At 50.8% G+C, this 19,954-nt stretch overlaps 1 protein-coding gene across 1 annotated transcript; it reads right to left on the bottom strand.

Moving 5' to 3' along the window:
- Nucleotides 1-7,526: 7,526 nt before the first annotated feature.
- NPTX2 (neuronal pentraxin 2) lies at nucleotides 7,527-19,768 on the bottom strand. The gene is made up of 5 exons (XM_067705562.1): nucleotides 19,165-19,768; nucleotides 17,349-17,565; nucleotides 11,948-12,192; nucleotides 10,041-10,220; nucleotides 7,527-9,004 (listed from the first exon to the last, which is right to left on the bottom strand). Exons 1-5 carry the CDS (start codon nucleotides 19,588-19,590, stop codon nucleotides 8,777-8,779), a joined length of 1,296 nt encoding a protein of 431 aa, XP_067561663.1. The 5' UTR covers nucleotides 19,591-19,768; the 3' UTR covers nucleotides 7,527-8,776.
- Nucleotides 19,769-19,954: the final 186 nt, after the last annotated feature.

Below are 19,954 nucleotides of genomic sequence, written 5' to 3'. Positions count from 1 at the left end.
TTATTCCCACAGGACATGGTCTCTGGTGTATGATGACACTGAGAAGAAAATGTCAATCTACCCACAAGCTTCAGTCTTCTGTGTTTTATTTCTGCTTGAACAGGGTTTTGAAATGTGTTCATGAATATCTGCACTGACAACTACAGAGAGCAGGACTGCTTTGTAGAGAGAAGTAAAACTACCTGGTAAATTTGCCTTGTGCTTCCTTGAGAAAACAGTGGGAAGCCAGCAGCCTGTCAAGGCCAAAGTCACGTAACCAAACACGTGCAGTCCTGGCCTTGACAAGCTGCCTTATCATACTGAAATCCCCAGTAACAATCAAGTTGCTTCTATGTGACTGTCCCAACACCAACCCCGGGCAGAGTCAACTGGCGGCTATTTGGGTCATCAAGGTTGATGTCAATGGCTGGGTTGGTTCAGTTTGCAGCTGAATGTGGAGCAAGGGATCATTAAAGAAGTCCCCATGGAAAATGCCCATTCCCCAGCATTGGCCACCTACAGGCTTTTTGAGAAAACTATTTGCTTAATTGGCTTAACTGTCTATCTCTCATAGTAGACCATAAGAAGAGGTGCACTTCCATCCTTCTAAATGCTGCTCACAGTAGGATCCATAAATACATGTTTAATTAACTTGGCTTGTGCGCGAATATGGTTTCTAGCAGTGAGGAGCCTACAGTCCGCTCAAGGAAGAGGACACCTACTTTTCTTTACATTTACTATCCAAAGATGCAGAGGCTGGGTAAACACACTGGGAGTGCCTAGAGGGCAGGGGCCATGTTTTTAAACCCCAATTTTTATCTCCAGCCCTGACTTCTCAAAAAATCCATTGCCCACCAGACAGCTCCACTAAAATGTGGTCTAGACAACTCAGATTTATATGTAAAACAGAACTCTTGACTCTGTCCGCCCCCAAACTTGCTTTTTGCCTCCCCCCATCTCCCTGTCTCAGTAAATGGCATCCGTCACCTGCTCAGGTCCAAAACCTCACATTGTTTTCTTTTTAGAATTGGGATGTAATTTATATGCCATAAAATTCACCCTGAATTTTAAAGTGTAAAATTCCGTGGTTTTTAGAATATTCACAGACTTTGCAACCATCCCTACAATCCATTTGAGAACATGTTTATCATCCTAGACAGAAACTCCGTATCCATTAATAGTTACTCTCCATTTCCCTCCAACACCACATCTACGCCCAGCCCCTGGCAATCTTTAATCTCCTTTCTGTCTCTATAGATTTTCTTATTCTGGACATTTCAAATAAATGGAATCATATAATATGTGGTCCTTTGTGAGTGGCTTTTTTCACTTAGAATAACGTTTTCCAGGTTTATCCATGCTATAGCATAGATCTGTATTTTATTCCTTTTTATTGCAGAATAATATTCTATTGTATGGATATACCACAAGTTGTTTATCCATTCATCAGTTGATAGACATTTGGGTTGTTCCCACTTTTTGGCTATTATGAATAACACTGCTATGAACATTTGTGTTCAAGTTTACTGTGAATATATGCTATCAGTCCGCATGAATATACACTTAGGAGTGGAATTGTTGGGTCCTATGGTAACTCTATGTTAAACTTTTTGAGGAATTACCAGACTCTTTTCCAAAGCGGCTGCACCATTTTACATCCCCACCAGCAAAGTATAAGGGTTTCAATATCTCCACATTCTCATCAACACTAGTTGTTTTCCTTTTTGTGGGGGTAATTATAGCTGTTCCTAATGGATGTGCAGTAGTATATCATTGTGGTTTTAATTTGCATTTCCCTAATGATTAATGATATTGAAAATCTTTTCCTGTGTGATTGGTCATTTGTATATCTTCTTTGGAGTGATATCTATTCAAATCTTTTGTCACTTCAAAATTGGATTATATGTCCTTTTTTGTTTTTGAGTTGTTAAGAGGTCTTTACATATTCTGGATACGAGTCCCTTATCAAATACCTGATTGCAAATATTTTTCCCTAGCACTGGAAGCCCTTGCCAAGACTTGACCCATCTGCACCTTTTTCCATACTCTTGAGCCAAGTTGACCATTTTGGGGTAAAGAACTCTGGAAATCTCTTGCCCCACAGATGCTCAAAATACAAATCAAGATCACACATATCTCTGCTTACTAAAGCCATGGTACAAGAGCTCACCAAGATACTCCTTATCTCCTTCAGCTCTAGATATTATTGATAAGGACCAAGACACTGATTGCGCTTCTCAAAATACACAGTTCTGGGCTTTTGAACCAGCATTCAGCAGAACTCTCACCTCCCTTACCAGCCTCAAGCTATATACCCCATAATAGCTTACTTAAGTTCAAGTTCAATTAAATGCAGCATGGCACATTTCGGTCATCAAGCACCTTGAGGTGAATTGTAACAAAGGGTCTGACTCCAGTTTTTGATGTTTGACTGCTGACAGCTTTTAAGCCTCACCACCCTCTTCCCCTTGTGCCCCTGATCTGGGGGCTAAAGCCTAAATTCTTTCTCCTTTGGTGCCAAGTGGGCAGTCCAAACCATACATGGGGGAACCACCACTCTGGCCCTACCCTCTGACCACCATACAAAACCCAAGCCAGTATTCTTTCCCTGCTCTCTCAAGCCATTTTCAGATCTGCTTGGGGGCCACCCCAATCTCCCCAGGAAGCCTCATTATGTGAGTAATAAACTTTTTCATACCCTTGGGGGTGGGGGTGGTGTCATCAGACTCAATATCTGAAACAATTTTTTTTTCTGCCAAGAGTCCACAGCAGTGATCTTAGCAATTTTAAGTCTACTAATCTATGAGCATGTTTATCTTTCCATTTACTTAGATCTTCTTTACTTTTTTTCTACAATGTTTTGCAGTTTTCGAAAGTTTTACAAATCTTTCATTTCCTTTTTTAAATTTATTCCTAAGTATTTGAATTGCTTGCTGCTGTAGCAAATAGAATTGTTTTCTTACATTTCAATTTCTCATTGCTAATGTATAGAAACACAGTTGATTTTTGTCAATTGACTTTATGTCCTGCATTCTTGCTGAACTCATTTAATCACTGTAGTAGTTTTTTGGTGGCATCATTATGATTTTATATACAAGAACATGTACCTGCAGATAAAAATAGTTTTCCTTATTTGTTACAAGTTCATTTTATTTCATTTTCTTGCCTAATTTCCTTGGCTAGAACTTCCAGCACAATGTTACATAGAAGTGATAAAGCAGAAGTCCTTGTCTCGCTCCTGGTCTTACAGGGAGAGCATTTTTCAACATTAAGCATGTGGTTAGCTGTGGGTTTTTCATAAATGCCTTTTATCGTGTTAAAGATGTACCCTTCTATTCCTAGTTTATTGAATGCTTTTATCATGAAGTAGTGTTGGATTTTATCAGATGTTTTTCTGTATCTATTGAGATGATCATGTAGGTTTTTTCCTTTGTTTTATTAATGCAGTGTGTTACATTGATTGATTTTCTTGTGTTGAATCACCCTTGAATTCCTGGAATAAATCTCACTTGGTCATAATATATAAGCCTTATAATTCCTATTAGATTCAGTTTGCTAGTATTTTGCTAAGGATTTTATATCTATATTAACAAGGGATATTGGTCTATAGATTTTTTTTTCCTGTGCAGTCTTTGGTTTTGGTATCAGGGTAATGCTGGCCTTAATGAGTTAGGAAGTTCTATCTCCACTTCTACTTTTTGGAAAGTTTGTGAAGGATTCATGTTAATTCTTCTTTAACTGTTTGGTAGAAATCACCAGTGAAGCCATGGGTCCTGGATTTTTTTTTTTTGGCAAGTTTTAAAATTACTAATTCAGTGTCATGTTATAGATCTATTCAGATTTTCTATTTCTTTTTGGGTCAGTTTCAGTAGCTTGGGTCTTTCTGGAATTTTTCCATTTCATCTAGATTATCCAATTTGTTGGCATACATCAATTCATAGTATTCCCTCATAATCCTTCTTATTTCTATAAGGTCAGTAGCAATGGCCTCTCTTCTATTTCTGATTTTAATTATTTGTGTATTTTTTTTCTTGGTCCATCTGGCTAAAGGTTTGTCATTTTGTTAACCTTTTCAAATAAAAAACTTCTGATTTTCTTAATTTTCTCTATTGTTTTTCTATTCTTGATTTTATTTAACTCTGCTCTAATCTTTATTGTTTCCTTTCTTCTGCTACTTTGGGATTTAGTTTTCTTTTGCTAATACATTAGGTTGTAAAGTTAAGCCGTTGATTTGAGATCTTTCTTCTTTTTTAAAAAATTTATTTATTTATTTATATTTTTAAATTTTTGGCTGCATTGGGTCTTCATTGCTGCACGCAGGCTTTCTCTAGTTGCAGTGAGCGGGGGCTACTCTTCATTGCAGTGCATGGGTTTCTCATTGTCGTGGCTTCTCTTGTTGCGGAGCATGGGCTCTAGGCACGCAGGCTTCAGTAGTTGTGGCACATGGGCTCAATAATTGTGGCACGCGGGCTCAGTAGCTGTGGCTCACGGGCTTAGTTGCTCCACGGCATGTGGGATCTTCCTGGACCAGGGCCCTAACTCGTGTCCCCTGCATTGGCAGGTGGATTCTTTTTTGCGGTACGCGGGCCTCTCACTGTTGTGGCCTCTCCCGTTGCGGAGCACAGGCTCTGGACGCGCAGGCTCAGCAGCCATGGCTCACGGGCCCAGCCGCTCCACGGCATGTGGGATCTTCCCAGACCGGGGCACGAACCCGTGTCCCCTGCATCGGCAGGTGGACTCTCAACCACTGCGCCACCAGGGAAGCCCGGCAGGTGGATTCTTAACCACTGTGCCACCAGGGAAGTCCTCTTTCTTCTTTTTTAATGTAAGCATTTATAACTATAAATTTCTCTGTTAGCACTGCTTTCACTGTGTTCCATAAGTTTTGGTATGTTGTGTTTTCATTTTCATTCATTTTTACGTATTGTATGATTTCTCTTGTGATTTCTTCTTTGACCCGTTGGTTGTTTAAGAGTTTGTTGTTTAATTTCCACATATTTGTGAATTTTCCAACTTACTTTCTGTTATTGATTTCTAGCTTTATTCCACTGTGGTTAGAGAAAATATATTATGATTTCAATCTTTTTCAATTTATTGAGACCATTTTGTGGCCTAACATGTGGTCTATCCTGGAGAATGTTTCATGTGCACCTGAGAAGAATATATTTTCTGCTGTTGTTGGGTGGAGTACTACTATGTATAGTAAGTTTGTATTGATGGTATTGTTCAAGTCCTCTATTTCCTTGTTGATCTAAAAGTGGGGTATTGAAATCTCCAGCTATTATTGTAGAACTTCCTCCTTCAATTCTGTCAGCTTTTGCTCCATGTAATTTTGGGCTCTGCTTTTAGGTGCATGTGTGTTTATAATTGTCATAATTTATTGATGGATTGACCATTTTATCGTTATAAAATGATAAATGTCCTTTATTTCTAGTAACAATTTATGTCTTAAAGTCTACTTTTTAGACTTTGCTTCCCTGGTGGCGCAGTGGTTGAGAGTCCGCCTGCCAATGCAGGGGACACAGGTTCGTGCCCCGGTCCGGGAAGATCCCACAAGCCGAGGAACGGCTGGGCCCGCAAGCCATGGCCGCTGAGCCTGCGCATCCGGAGCCTGTGCCCCACAACGGGAGAGGCCACAACAGTGAGAGGCCCACGTACCGCAAAAAAAAAAAGATAGTAACTTGGCTATCTTCCTCACCGTTGTATCTCTGGTGCCTAGAATAGGGCCTGACACATTGTAGGTGCCCCAAATACTTGTTGAGTGAATAGAATGAATGGTAATACCTGTGCTTAACAGGAAGACCTCTCCCAAGGCCTTCCGTATAAGGAGAGCTGATGCTGGAGTCTCCTAAGTCTATAGAGGGCCCAGGTCTGCCTTCCCCACCAGCAGAGACTTCATCCCAGTTTGCCTTCGACTGAGTTGCATTTTATCACTTTAATTCATTCATCATTGATCGTCCAGCTACAGTTTCCATGGCAACCCTCAACTAAGCAGAATATTCCATCATCCAGGACACTCTCTATCCCACCCTTGTCAGAGCACCCAGTTCACTATCAAGGTGTTTTCCAGCCTCTAGCAAAGGGTAAGGTCTTGGGTGGGGAAACAGAGGCCTTGGGTCTCTTTTAGATGCGAGGCTCAAGGCATAAGAAATTCACAGGATTTCCTGGCTGATTCTTGTTTCTGCTTTTATGTCAGGAAAGCCAAACCTCCAATAGGAGGACCAGCCTGCAGCAGTGGTAAGGAGAGGTGAAATGTTTCACTTTCCCACATCGGGTCAGGAAGTACTTTGGCCCCGTGTTCTGGGTTCAGAGCTTCTCCAGTTGCAGGAAGGAAGTTACCTGGCTCAGCAGGGGTTCAAAGCCCTTATGCAAAGTTTTGCTCCTGGAAGAAGCAGTGCCAGGGAATCAGGTAAGGTAAGCTCAGTGTCTGGCGTGGGTATGAAATAAGGTAATTCCTCAGTGCCTTTCAGGGGGAGATCTGAGTAGCTTCATCATGAAGGAGATTCCAAATAAACTGCTCTCCACCTGACCTCAGCACTTTGGATTCCAAAGACCCCCCCAAGCAGGGAACCTGGCCTAATTTCATGTTCAAACCAACACTAATGATTGAGTTCCTGCCAAGTCATAACATACAACATTGAAAATAGACTCCAAGAGCCTCAGTGACCCAGTAATGATCTTGGTTTTAGAAGTCACAGCTTCCATTTTGGCCTATCAAGTACACCAAGCCCATAGTACATTTGTGTCATTTGGCCCCAATGACATAGTGTCATTGGCCCCAAGACTGGACTCTGCTCCCTTAGAATAAAAATTTAGACATTGCCACTTGGGAAGGGGACAAACTGAGTTATACTCTGCAGCTACTGAAATAAAGATACAAAAATAGGAAGTGGGGGTGAGGGAGGCATACCTAACATTTGTGGAGATGGGGAAAATATCAACACACCTGCTAGGGCCAGGTGGACACAGAGAGGTGGCACTGGGAGGACACATTGGCCCTAGGTCCCCTCGGAGCCAAAAGCCAGAGGCAGGGGGTGGGTGGAAGGGCTGTCAGAGCCACAGGCCGGCTGGGATCCCAGCTCTGCCCTTTGTCAGCTGTATGATCCCAAAGTGACTGTTTAATTGTTCCACGTATTCACCTGTGAACTGGGATGAACTCTTTCAGGGGGTCGTGAACAGGATTAAATGAGATTTTAATGCAGAGCACACAGAGTAGATGCTGAACAGGTGTCACACCTGGGACAGGGCGCTGAGGGTCATCTAGCTAAGCCTGATTCCCAGTTGAGATGACAGGGACAGGCTGGGGACAGAGAGGCTGGGAAGAGCCTGTGGGGCATCCCCAGACGCAGCCTGGAGTTGAGGAGGGAAGGGCGCAGTCCAGCACCACACCTTCCTCCAAGCGTCCTCAGCTCCCCTGGGGCCACGCCCTGGGGCCACCCCCTGGGGCTTGGCCCAGTCTAACCAGAGAGGACAACCTCCTGCCAGGGTTTGCAAAGCACCAGCCCTCCCTGCCCTCAGCCCTGGACAAGGAGAAAGCAGACATCAAGGCATCTTCCAGTGCATTTTAATCAAAATTCCATCATCAGAAGAGTTCTTGTAGCATACAGTGTTAGGATGGGCATGTCGACTTGCTCCTACAAATGGAATATCCACAGATTTGCACTTCAAACATGTATGAAAAATAAAATATATAATATTTAGCTGTATAAATTTCCCCACTAATCACGTTATCTTTAAAATAAATTACTACCTCTGTCCAATAAATTAATCAGTCTGGAGTTACTAAACAGACATCAGCCAAATGACATTCATTTCCTGAAAACATTCTGGGGGAAATACTGGAGACAGTCAAATGCTTACAGGAATCAACATGAATTAAAACTAGCACGTCCAAACAACAACAACAACAAAAAAACTAGCACGTTCCTCACAGTGAGGCGAGACATCAAAAATGCGAGCCAGCTAACGGCTGCTCTTTTCTGTCGGGGGAAAAAAAAAAATCAATTCCCCAAACCACACCGAATGGTTGTAAAAGCTGCAACTGAACTTTTGCCACCAGTGGAGAAAAGACACCTTTCAAAGCCATACCCAACCAGGATTCTGCCAAAGCATGGGTCAGAGGGAGAGGTGACAGAGGGGGAGGGACAGCTGCCATGGCCCTTCTCCGTTCTGAGTTCCCATTCACGGCCCCCTCTCTGGAGCCATGGATGCCCCCTCCACCTTGGAGAAGGCAGGGAATTGTCCGGGCAGCCCGCCTTCCTCAGGAGACTCAAGAGTTCCTGGGACGGAAATATTCACAGCGTAAAGAACATCAAGAGAAAGGCCCTTTTGCGGGGAGGGTGGAACGGGGCGGGGGTGGTTTGCTGCGTGCTCAGTTGACAGCAGGGTGTACTCAACACACGAGGGACGCGGCCACGCCAGCGGGATGGATGCACAGCCTCTGAAGGGGACGGACAGACGGCGCACACGAGACACCAAGGGTCCGAGAGGGTGGGCAGGGTTGGGGTGCGCCAGCATTTACAGGGGTGCTGAACAGGGCTTTAAGGACAAGAGTCCCTTCACAGCAGAAGTCCGAAATCCACCCACCTGCAGCTCAGGGCTTCTTCCCCCTCCCCCAAAACCAACAAAATCTTGGTTAGGAACAAATAAGCTGGTGACAAACGCCTCAGGCTTAGAGATGCCCTGGGAACGGGCTTTGGGGGTCCCGGCGCACTATGGCAGGAGGTTTATACACAGTTCCACCGGGGGAGTAAGGGGAACGGCCCGACCCCCGCCTCCTGGACAGAGGAGCAGGTGGCTACAAGTCAAGGAGACGCTCCTCGCAGGTCTCCACCGGCCACTTTGAAGCCCCTCCAAACACGTCCACGTTGTTGTCCACCCAGGGGATGATGTTGCCCGGCATGTTCGTGGAGCAGTTGGCGATGTTGATGATTTCTTGTGCACGAAGGACGCGGTCCCATATGTTGAACTGGCTGAGCTCCCCCACGAATGCCTGCGTGGCATCGAACCTGCCCCCAACCGTGTCCTGGGAAGGAGGAACAGACTGCATCGGGGCAGGCTCACAGGCAGACACATCTGCTACCTGTCCCAGGGCGTGACCGGCTTCAGGGGAGGTGGGGGGATGCCAGCCTGGGAGGGAGATGGGGACTGGGGCATTTCCCTGACTCCCCAACTCAGATCGCAGCCCGTGACCACTGATTCCTGCCAGTTCCAAAGCTTTAGGCCACGTCAGGCCTGGGAAATGGCGTGACTCAAACTGGCCCATTTTAGGGAGGGGAAACTAAGCAGAGAGATCCTTGCCCAAGGCCCCAGAGCAAGGACTGGACCCGGGTCTCCCGACTCCCAGCCCCTCCCAGGGGAGAAGAAACAGGGTAGTGGGGAGCGGGGAGAGCCAAGGGCCCAGACTCAAAGCCCCCCAGAGGACCTGGAGTCTGTTCCCTCATTTTCCACGTTTTCCAGGAAACCCCAAACACAGACTGAAATGTGAATTCTCATCTGCCCGAGAGCAGATGGCCTCTGCCCCAGATGGCGAGTTTTCTGAGCGCAGTCTCTGAGGCCTGGCCCCATCTTGCCCACAGGTGTTGTTCCCCAGGTGCCCTTGCTGGGGATCAGGGTCGCGACCCTGAGCTGGCAGCTCCTGGAAGATGCCAATACCAGCCAGCGCCCAGCATCTGGAGTCAATGCAGTGGCCGGCAGAGGCCAAACAGCTGGAGAGATGGCCCGGGGTCGCTACCTAACCCTGGAACTCCAGGGTCACTCCTGCTCACCTGTATCGGACAGACTCCATTCTAGAATCTGTCTGAACCCACCACACCAACTTGGTCCCTGCCAGGAAGGGCAGGATGTGTCCCCATCCCTGCTCTCAGCCCCTTACGCCACAGGACAGCACGGGCTGAGCCGGCGGGGATGATGGCCATCCAGGCTGGTCATCGTGCTGCGGTGGCCAGGTCCAGGTCTGGCAGGCAGACAGACAGCTGAGCAGGGCCAGGGGCAGCCCGCAGGCCCGGCCGTGTGCTGCTTGGCCTGCCAGCCGCTCCTCCCGGCACCCCACCTGCACCCACCTGCTCCTGCCCGAGAATCAGCACACCCCCCGGCTTGATGGGGTGCCACGGGGCCAGGTTCTCCCCGGTGCCCAGCTTCTCCCCATCCTGGAAGGCCTCCCACATGCCGTCCCGCGTTGTCCAGGTGACACAGATGTGGTGCCACTTGCCGTCACTGACAAACAGGGGCAGCTGTGCGACCTGTGGGCGGCAACGTGCAGGTGAGGGCCCCCTTGGGGTTCCCAGGAGTCTGACCTGGGGATACGGAGACCCTGGGCCCACTGCTGCTCCCCTTCTATGCTCTGTGGGTAACATGCCCAACCTTGCCCAGCTCAGAGTGACCCTTGGGCTGGAGACACCACGTGTGTCACAGACTCTTAAGGGGAAAGGGGCAGCCTGGGTACACACCCTGACCCCAGGGTGACCTGCTTTCAACTGGACACCCTTGGACCTGGGCTTAGTTAAGGGCCTAGGATTCTGTGCAGACCAAGCAAATGTGACAGACGGCTCCCCACCCCGCATACTGGTCCTGAACATCCCTCACTGGAGAATCTAAAGGGAAGTCAGGACTCTACTGGACCAATTTCTTTGGAAAACAGACCAGGCATCTACCCGCTGCAGGCAAAGTCCCAAGTGCCATTGTGGCACCTAGGGATCTGCGTGTATGTGTGTCCTCCTGTGCAGAGCACCTTCAATTACGTGTGAGTGTAGGGGGGTGGGGGGATGCACGTAGAGCTAGGGGGAGGGCCTTTCCCACCCACACTGTCTCCTGGCAGTCCTGTGAGTGCTCTACAGACCAGTAGGCCTGTGAAGCACTGTGTTGTTACTGCCGGTGTCCTAGCAACCTGGAGCTCCCTCCCAGGAATGGGCTATTTACACGACATCTAAACCTAGAGGAAAACAAGGCTCTCGGCCTTGCCTCCTCCAAGGGCCTTATTTAGAATAATTAATCCCTAGCTCAAGGATGTGGTCACCACTGGAAAGAGCCCTGAAGGTGGATTCCACAGCATTTCCCACTTCAGTTCCAGCCAGGGCGGGTTTAGTAAAGACAGACAGGGTGGGAGGCCATTGCCTGGTGAGCGCTCTGGGGGCTCAGGCAGCCAGGGGGCTGGTGCAGCCATTCACCACTCAGCTCCAGCAAGAAGGGTGTGAGGATGCAGTTCGGGTGACGTGGAGCCTGACCTAAGTTTAGGTGAGGCTGTTGGAGGGTCCCGCAGATGCTCAGAGCTGATCTCTTGAGGAGACCGCGTTCCTGAATGTCGAAATAAGCCAGTCCGTCAGAAAGGGGACATTTACTCTGTAAAAGGCAGGACTACAGGGATGGGGACAGATGGGTGGTTGCTATGGGCTGCGGTAGGAGCAGGAGGTGACTACAAAGGGGAATGAGGAAATTTGGAGGATGATGAAACTGTTCTAGATTTTAATTGTGGTGGATACAATAATTGTATGCATTTGTTAAAACTGGTTGAACTATACACTAAAAAGTGTAACTTTTATTGTATATAAATATATTTCAAGCCCCCCCCACTAAAAGATGTGCTCATGAGAAATATCACACACTCATACACACACACACACACACACACACACACACACAGATACACACCCTCGCCTAATTGGTGCAGCCCCGGGGAACAGTCCTCACTGACCGGCCCAAGGGTCCGTGACAATTCAGGCTAGCACGCAGAGACCCAGCTCATTCTGTTCCTTCTGTGGCCTCTGTGCCTGGACCCTCTGCTGCTTCCTGGCGGGATTCACAGCTTGGATCTCCACAAGCTGCAGCTGCCTGCCCCCTGCCCCCTACCTAGCCACCTGCCCAGAGTGGGACTGTGAGGAGGACAGCCCCGTGGCCAGACGTCAGGCTCCCTGCAACATCCCAACCTCGGTGGCCGCCAGGATGGGGGGGTGGCCGTCCCAGCAGGCCTCACCTTGTCGTTGATGAGCAGCTCAATGGGGTTGTTGCCCCACTCTATCAGCACGATCTCATTGGCCTGCCCGGGCACCGCGTAAGAGAACGGGGTGCCGATGCCCGGCGAGGCGCTGGACCGCAGCCACAGGCAGATGGTGAAGGCGTACAGCTCGGGCAGCGTCTTCTTGACCTTGCCGTACAGGTAGTTCGTGCGGAGGGGGAGGGACACTTTGAAGGCATCAGGCGACTTGAAAGCACTGTTGCCTGGGGCGGGGGAGAGAGGGGAGGCAGCATGTGAGCCCCCTCTCAACCACAACCCAGAGCAGCAGCCCACCTGGACCCCCGCCCGGCCTACCGGCGGGTCCCCCAAGCAACGGGGCACCTGCTACTGACCCGCTGCTGTTCAGTGCTGAAGCTCTGAAACAGGGAAACAGGCATATCCTCACTCTTGGAAGCTCAAGGAAGTGTGTAGGGGCAAGCAGGATTTAACTTTCTGGTTAAATTAAGCCAGATACCCTGTTCCCTCCACTGTTTGCTTGAACTCCCGGCCCCTTCAGCAGGGCTGGGTCAGGGGCCTGCTGGGCTTGGAGGCAGGACATCTTACAGGAACCCAGGCGCTCCAAAGACACTTGTCCCCCAATGAGTCCCTGTCACTTCTCCCCCAGAAGAACCACCACCGCCCGAGGCGACGGAGCCAGGCACCCGTGACCCGACACAACTTAACTCAGAAGGGGCTTTTGGACTAAATCCTTGGTGTGAATTGCTTTGCTCATGATCTGCCCTGCTCTCCTCAAGAGGACACCGAGTTGATGGACCGTCTCCTGCAGTCTGGAAGCAATGGGAGGCAGGGAAATGCACAGGCTCCCCCTCCACAGAGGCTACCCACCGGCCGGGGTCTTGACCCTTGAGGCCTGCCTGGGGCCGTCCCCATGTAAATGGCACGTCCCAGACCTTTTGAAAAGAGTGATACTCTTAAACAGGCCTAAGGCATTTTCAGTACAGTTTTGATTTAAGCTCAAAATTAATGGCAGCATCATAAATAAACACGCAAGAAGACAAGCCCCTGCCTGGTTATCACAGATCTCAGAGTTTGCAGGGGACTGGTGACTCTGGGAGCTGTCACAGTAAAAGCTTCCCTCTTATTTGGGGACCAGGCGCTGCCAGGGAAGGAACCTAAATGCCTTTCATTCATTCAACAAGTATTTATTAAGTACACACAAGGGGCCAGATGATCCCCATCTCTGTCAAAGACAGGCAGGCTCTCCCGGCCTGGAACCAAACTGCCCATGTCACTGGAGGACTAAATCTGTCCCTTTCTTGCCCCCCTCTGTAGAACAGGACCCAGAGTGGATGAACTTTCTCCATCATGATCCCCCAAACTCATTTTCTGCCACAGTGAGGAACACGTGAGAGAAGCTCTTCGGTGCCACGGTTCACACCTACCGAGGGACCTTCTGCAAAGGAAGGCAGCAGGGCCCAGTGTCACCCTTCCAACCTCTCCGGAACAGGCAGCATAGAAATACTAGAATCTGGGCTTCATACGTAGCATTTACTTCTATCTGCTGGTTGTGCAGTCTTGCCTCATCCATCCTGACCTCCCAAGGCCGTGGAGCACCCGGCGAGGGCTGGGAAGACCCTGTTGCCTGGGGAAGCCGAGGATGCGGCCAGGCTAGAGGTTAGGCTGGCACGGGCCCCACATGAGGCTGAAGCAGAGCTGAGAGAGAACCAGAAAGCCCCAACTCCCCGATTTGGCAGGTTGCACAGTGGGGGCACCATGGGACTTACCCCAGGTCACGCAGCCCGTGAGTGACAGAACCAGGAACCGAAGTCCCTCTTCCCGCTACGCGCAGCTGCGAGTACTTAATCTGCAAACGCTTGTGTTTTCACGAGATGTGATTATCTAATAGAGAGAAATTGCTTCTCTCCTGGCAGGTGGGCAGGCTTGCTGACTTAATAAGGCTCGGTGTCAGTAATATCGTTAGCTCGGTGACAACAGAGGTTTCATCAGAGCTGGGAGAGCCGAGGGGTGGCCATACCTCGAAAGCCGGTGCCCTCTATTTACATAAAACAGCTTGGAGGTTCAGAGGAAACTCAGTTAAAACCAATTAAGGAATTAAAAGCCCTGACCAATAAATCAGAGACTGCAGGTGGCAGACAAGCTAAGGAGGGGGGTGGCTTGAGACCAAAGAGACAAGGGTTCCAACATTTACTTCAACTCCGAGCTCGGCTCTCCCTCGCCGGCGGACCCGGGTCTGGAGGCAGCCGCAGATGAGGAGGTCTCACAATAAAGAAAATGAGCACCCGTGGGACCTGGGTGGCAGGGGCACACACAGGGTTGGATGCACACCACTGGGCTGGGAGGAGCCTCCCGCCCAGCATGGCCGGAGCTCACATGCCCCTCCAGGCTGCAGCCTTCATGACTCTGGTCCTCGGGGGTCACCACTAACCTCAACCCCAGCTCTGCAATCTGCCAGCCACGTGAATGCAGGCATCGCTTAGCTCTGACTCAGTCCCTCGTCTAACTAGATCCCATCTCACTGGGTTGCTGCAGGGGTTACAGAGGATAGAGAATGTGGAGCTCAGAGGCCAGCGTCTGGTGCAGAACAGGCACTTAACAGGCAGGGGACGATGCGGCGAAGGCCAGAGCACCCCAAAGCCCCCACTTTGCACATGGTGCAGGTCTCTCTCCTCTGGGCTCAGCAGGATGCTTCTAAGGAACACAGTGTATATTCTACTCATGGTATATTTGGGGCCTGGGAGTCTACACATCCCTTCACACTTGTCTCTACATGACAGACATAAACTCAGAACTGCCCAGAAGGCTAATCGGTCAGCAGATGATAATTTTCCTCAAAGACTCATCCCACGGCTGGGTGGAGCAAACAGGATTCGAGAATTCTTGTGGTGGGGTCAAAAGGCAGAGGACAGCAAAGGCTGAGCTGCTGCCCAGTGCCAGGGCCTGCGGGCTCTGCAAGAATGGCCAGCCAGGGGACTTAATGTCGTGCAGTCCAGTTCTAGTTCGAACACGGACTTCCCCTCTGGGCCAGGTGAGCTCTGAGGGCTTTCCGTAGCACCAAAGAGCATGGGTACAGGAATCAGGCTGGCTGGGGTGAGCCCTGACTGTTGCTTTCTGGCTGTGAACAGGCAGGCTAAGGATGGGAGGGAGAGTCAAAAAGTGGCATCTCCTGGGTGGCCCAAGCCATGATGAAGAAGCTTAGGGGAAGCCACGTGAAACTCACAACCTCCCTGGAGTCACAGAATAAAACGGGGAGGGGCGGGATTGCTCACCAGCCGGTCCCCTCTCCCCACATGACACGTCTGGCTGGGAACCTCGGAGCACTTTTCTGGTCTATGAAATGGGTATAACAGGAATCCTGTCTCCACGCTCTAACTCAGTGGACTACTACTAACCCACCTCCTTGTAGCCACGCGGCTGCCATGCCAAGCGAGGTATACAGCCACCAAGGTCTCTGGCAAAGCCCTCCCCTCATTCTACAGCCAACCCTGCTTCAAGCTACTGAGTAACTGCAGTGTCCCTGCTCCCTCAGCCTGCAGGTTCCAGGTCGCATGAGGGCGAGGCTGGGCAAGGGAACCCGAGCCACCCTCCCCTGGCCCTGACGCTGCCTTCCTCTCCTCCTGTCCTGTGACAGAGGCCTGAGCTGCAGTTGCTTTGCCTCCGGGGAAGGCTCTTGAGACCTAATGAGCTTTCTGAGGTCACCCAGCAATGGAGGTGAGGCAGAGAGGACTTTTTTTTTTAACTCAAGAATCCAAGTGTAGTAATAAGAGGAAGGAAGGAAGGACAGACTTTTCTGGAGGGAGAGAACAGGAGAGGGATGAAGGAGACCTGGGACTTCTGGGATACTGCTGTAAAAGCGACTAAATCAAATGAAACAGAAACACCATCCCCTTGGGTGACTCCATCTGGCCCTGCGGAGCCGAGGTCGCTGAAGGAGTAAGTGGACATTCTGCCATTGGACATTCACCTACCCATTCATAAAACTGAGTCATGAGAAATTGCCCTTGTCAGCTTAGCGTATCTGAAAAGACTACAATCTTATATCCACTACCAGCAGACCTAAAACTTCACACCCCGTGCAATCTGAATGATCTAGGCCCTTGATCCCTCCCCTTCCTGTCTGTGGAAGAAACTTACCCACCAGAAAGTGAGCAGAGAAGAGAAAGATACTCAGAATCTGCTGCAGGGGCTAGTTAAGAAGGGACTGAAATGGCCACCTGGCAGGAGGTCAGGGATTAGGTTGTTTGTCCGAGCTGATCCTGAGCGTCTTGCTTTTCCACGGACGATGCCAGTGGGGCTGGGGGCAGGGTTAATTCCGGAAATGGTTGTTATCAGTCACCCTCATTGTCTGCTTCCTGTTCACGCATGCTGTGCGAGTTTGGATTCGCATAGTGGGAATAATACAAATGCAAAGCGGTCAGTAATGTCTCACCCTAGAAAGACATTAATGACAAGCTCTTCTTTGGAGACCTAGCAATGCAGTTTGAATTCATCAGCCATAACTGGGCAAGGAGGAAATTGGGCTAGCACAAACACTTCTTGCTGCGACTACATAAGTACAACCAATCAGGTACAATGGTCTCTAACTTGGCTAAAAGAAAAGTCACCTGGCTGGTCACAACTGACCCAGCTGGATTTCGGGACATGTTTTCCTAACCAGAACCTAGTCCTGTTTATGAGCACTATTTTGCTATTACAATTGGCTGAGGAATCCTTTCCAGAATCTTCAGAGCTATAGTACATCTGTTAAGTCAGATATTCCTATAATTTATCACGCAATAAAAGGAATATGAGTGAGTCTAACTACAGACTATAAAACAACAACAACAAAAAACAGCCACGAACCATGTGGTGCCACAATCACCGCTGACAACGGGGATCTGAGCACAAGTGATGAAACCCAGGCCACTCCCATCAGCCATCAGCCCCCTCCATGCCCACCATCTCTGACAAGTGCCAACAAGGCCAAGTCGGCCCACCCGTGGGGGAGAAACCCCAACCCTGTGCACCATGAGATGACTCAGGTTGAAAAAGCAACACTTCATCTGAGAAGTGAGAGGCAGAAGGGAGAGGTGGATTGTTGATTGGATGGTAAGGAGTCAGGTGGTTTTCTGCACCCAGGACTGAAGGTTCAGAGGTGATGGGAGAGCAGCCTCAGAGCCGAGCAAACTCGGGAAACTCGGGAGCAGAGCCACTGCCCCGAGAGTCAGCAGGCAGGGGTCTGGGAGTGGCCTCGTCTGTCAATGGCCAAGAGGGCTGTGCTGCTGACCCCTCCCGGCCTGCCCTCCCTTACTCTGAGCCCCACTTCCAAGCCAAGAAGGGGCAGCCAAGAAGGAAGACAGTGGGCTGGGGGGCCGGATGGATGTCAGCCAAGGGGCCACAGAGACACTGGTGAAGCACTCACCTCGCTCCAGCTCGGTCACCCTCTGCAGCAGCGAGTTCAGGGCGCTCTCGGTCTTCTGGCGGTGAGCTGAGGTCTCGTTGTGGAGCAGGGACTTCTCGTCCTCCAGCTCGGCCACCTTGCTCAGCAGCTGCCTCTCCAGCTCCCCCAGCCGCCGCTGGAGCACCTCCCGAAAGTCGCCGGGCAGCGCCGTGCTGGACACGTTCACTCGGAGCTGGTGCTTTTGGTGGGGGAGGAGTGGACGCAAGCGGGAGAAGTATTAAGGCCAGTTAAAAAGCAACTGTGAGATGTAGCTCTAATGCCCCCCCCCCACAGGGAGAAGCTTCCAAAGTGGGAGTATTCAATCGTGCCAGTGGCAGGAAAGGGAGCATTTCACTGATGCTGTTTTTTTTTTTTTTTTTTGGTTGGGGGTATGGAAAGGATTTCATAGTCAGACAAAACTTGCTCTGCTGCGATATTTGAAACTTAGGAATCTCATTTCCTCTCTGAGAAAGCTGTTTTTCTTCTTTTACTAAAAGGTCAAAAATTTAACCAACATCTGTCATTCTCAAGTAAAGACCAAAATACAGCTAGGCTTAAAAGAGAGAGAAAGAGTTAATCAAATGGTCCTCAAAACTGATGAACTTTCATCTAACCCCCGCCAAGCTCCAGTATGGCACAAAGCTGCGTGACTAGGGTTGCAGGGATGTTACTGGAAAATGAGAACTTTAAAGCGTGACTACTCTGAATTCCAGAAATCTTTGCTTTTGTTTCTTTCACTCCTCTACCATTTTGCTGGCTCTGAAGGCAGCCAGCCACTGTCTAGCCATGAGTCCTTGGCAAGCTATTTACCCCCTCTCTCTAAGTGCTCCAAATTTTAAATGCAGATTATAGGATCTGCCTCACGGGGTTGTCGCACGGGTTAAAATTAGATAATACGCCTGGCGCATATTTAGTGTTCCAAAAATGTTAGCTGTTATTAATCATAATGAATCAAAGGATATACAGATGCTGGAAATACTGTATTTAGCCATCATGCCACGGGAAACTCTCAAGTAATTTTGCAATAATTACCACCTGTAATTGAAACCTAGTTTTGCGAAGTAGTATTTTGGTAAACGTGTATAACAGAAACATCCACACTGCTTAAACAGGGTGGAAAGTAAAGATAGAAATTAAATGAACATTTCTCTCTCAAAGTTCCAAACTGCATACGCCTTCCAAGAGAGAAGGGAATAAGGTCCCTTCCCCCAAAGCAATCGGGAAGGGCACCTTAGATCCGCGCAATTTGGGGACAGTGGCTTTGAAGTTAACCAGGTTTCCTCCAAGGCGCGTCTAGTATGGCCAGTGACTGGCCCGCGCTCGCCTCCCGCCGAGACCCCCGGACCTCCACCTGCTCTCGTCCAGCCCAACTTGATTTATGAAAGGAAACACCGGACGCCCAGGGCTGCTGACCTCACGCGGCAGCCTCACGTCACCCGACAGAAGCTTCACGAGCGCGTCCTGCTAGGGGAGACTCGGAGATTTGCAAAGAGAGAGAGGAGGCCATCCGCGTTCGCCAGCCCGGACCTCGGGAAGTGAATGGCCGCACAGCTGGCAGTTCTGGCGCGCGGGGCGATTTAACCCTTCCCTTCCAGTAAGGAGGTGGGGAGGAGGGATGCGAGCCAAGCAAGTAAGTTCCAGAGCAGGACCGAGAACGCCCCTGACCCCGAACCCAGCTCGCCTTGCTTCTGAGCGCGTCCGGGCGGCCGTGTTCCGCACAACCTGGTGGCAAGACCATGCGCCCCTCCTCTGCCCTGAGCCTCGGGGACGTTCCCCCAGGGACCCCTCGCCGTGCTACCTCGAGGCTCTCCAGGCGGTCCTTGAGGGTCTGCAGAGAGCGGCTGAGCTGCTCCACGACGTGGCCAGGGTCCCGTGGCAGGTCGCCCATGGTGTCCTTGCCCGAGGCCGCCCGGCCCGGCGCCTTGCCCCCCGCAAGCCCCTCGCAGCGCCCCAGCTTGGCCGTGAGCTCGCGAATGGCCTCGCGTTGCGAGCCCAGCGTCTCCTTCTGCTGCACGACGGTCTCACGCAGCTGCAGCACCGCGGCCCGCAGCTCCTCCTCGGGGCTCAGCGCGCCGCCCTGCATGGGCATCGCGGGCAGTGGGCAGCCGGCGCGCGCCGCCTCCGGGGGCAAAGCAGTGCACACGAAGCGGTTGCCGGGCGCCAGGCCGTCTTGGGCCCCGGCAGCCACGGCGAGCGCCACGCCAGCGGCCAGCAGCGCCAGCATCCCGCCGCTGCCGCGCTCACTCCAGCATCCGCGGGCGGGCGGGCAGGCTAGCGGGCTAGCGGGCGCCGTCGGGGCGGGCGGCGGGGGCGCCTGCGCGGAGGGCTGCGGCCGGGCGCGCCGCTCGAGGGCAGCAGGAGCGCGGGAGACCGTGGAGCCGCCAGCCGTCGTACAGCTCTTTCGCTCTGCCTGGCTCCGCGCTCTGGCCAGGCCGGGCCCGAGCGCCCTTTCTTAAGCTGGAAGGGAGGGGGGGGGCGCCCAGCGCATGGGGAGCGGCGCCGCGAGCTCTGATTGGCTTGGCCTGGTTCACGTCACGCACGGGGCGGGGCGGGGGCGCCTACTCGCGGAGCGGCGGAGCGGCGGAGCG

Source organism: Pseudorca crassidens, chromosome 15 (genome assembly GCF_039906515.1).
Source record: "Pseudorca crassidens isolate mPseCra1 chromosome 15, mPseCra1.hap1, whole genome shotgun sequence".
NCBI classification, from domain to species: domain Eukaryota; kingdom Metazoa; phylum Chordata; class Mammalia; order Artiodactyla; family Delphinidae; genus Pseudorca; species Pseudorca crassidens.
The sequence above is the reverse complement of the archived record's forward strand: the minus strand, read 5'-3'. Positions and strand labels throughout refer to the sequence as shown.

Coding starts and splice junctions, on each gene's coding strand:
- NPTX2 (XM_067705562.1), bottom strand. CDS start 19,590: ATGCTGGCGCTGCTGGCCGCTGGCGTGGCGCTCGCCGTGGCTGCCGGG. Junction 17,566..19,164: donor ACCGCCTGGAGAGCCTCGAG/GTAGCACGGCGA, acceptor CCCCACCAAAAG/CACCAGCTCCGAGTGAACGT. Junction 12,193..17,348: donor GGTGACCGAGCTGGAGCGAG/GTGAGTGCTTCA, acceptor CCCCCGCCCCAG/GCAACAGTGCTTTCAAGTCG.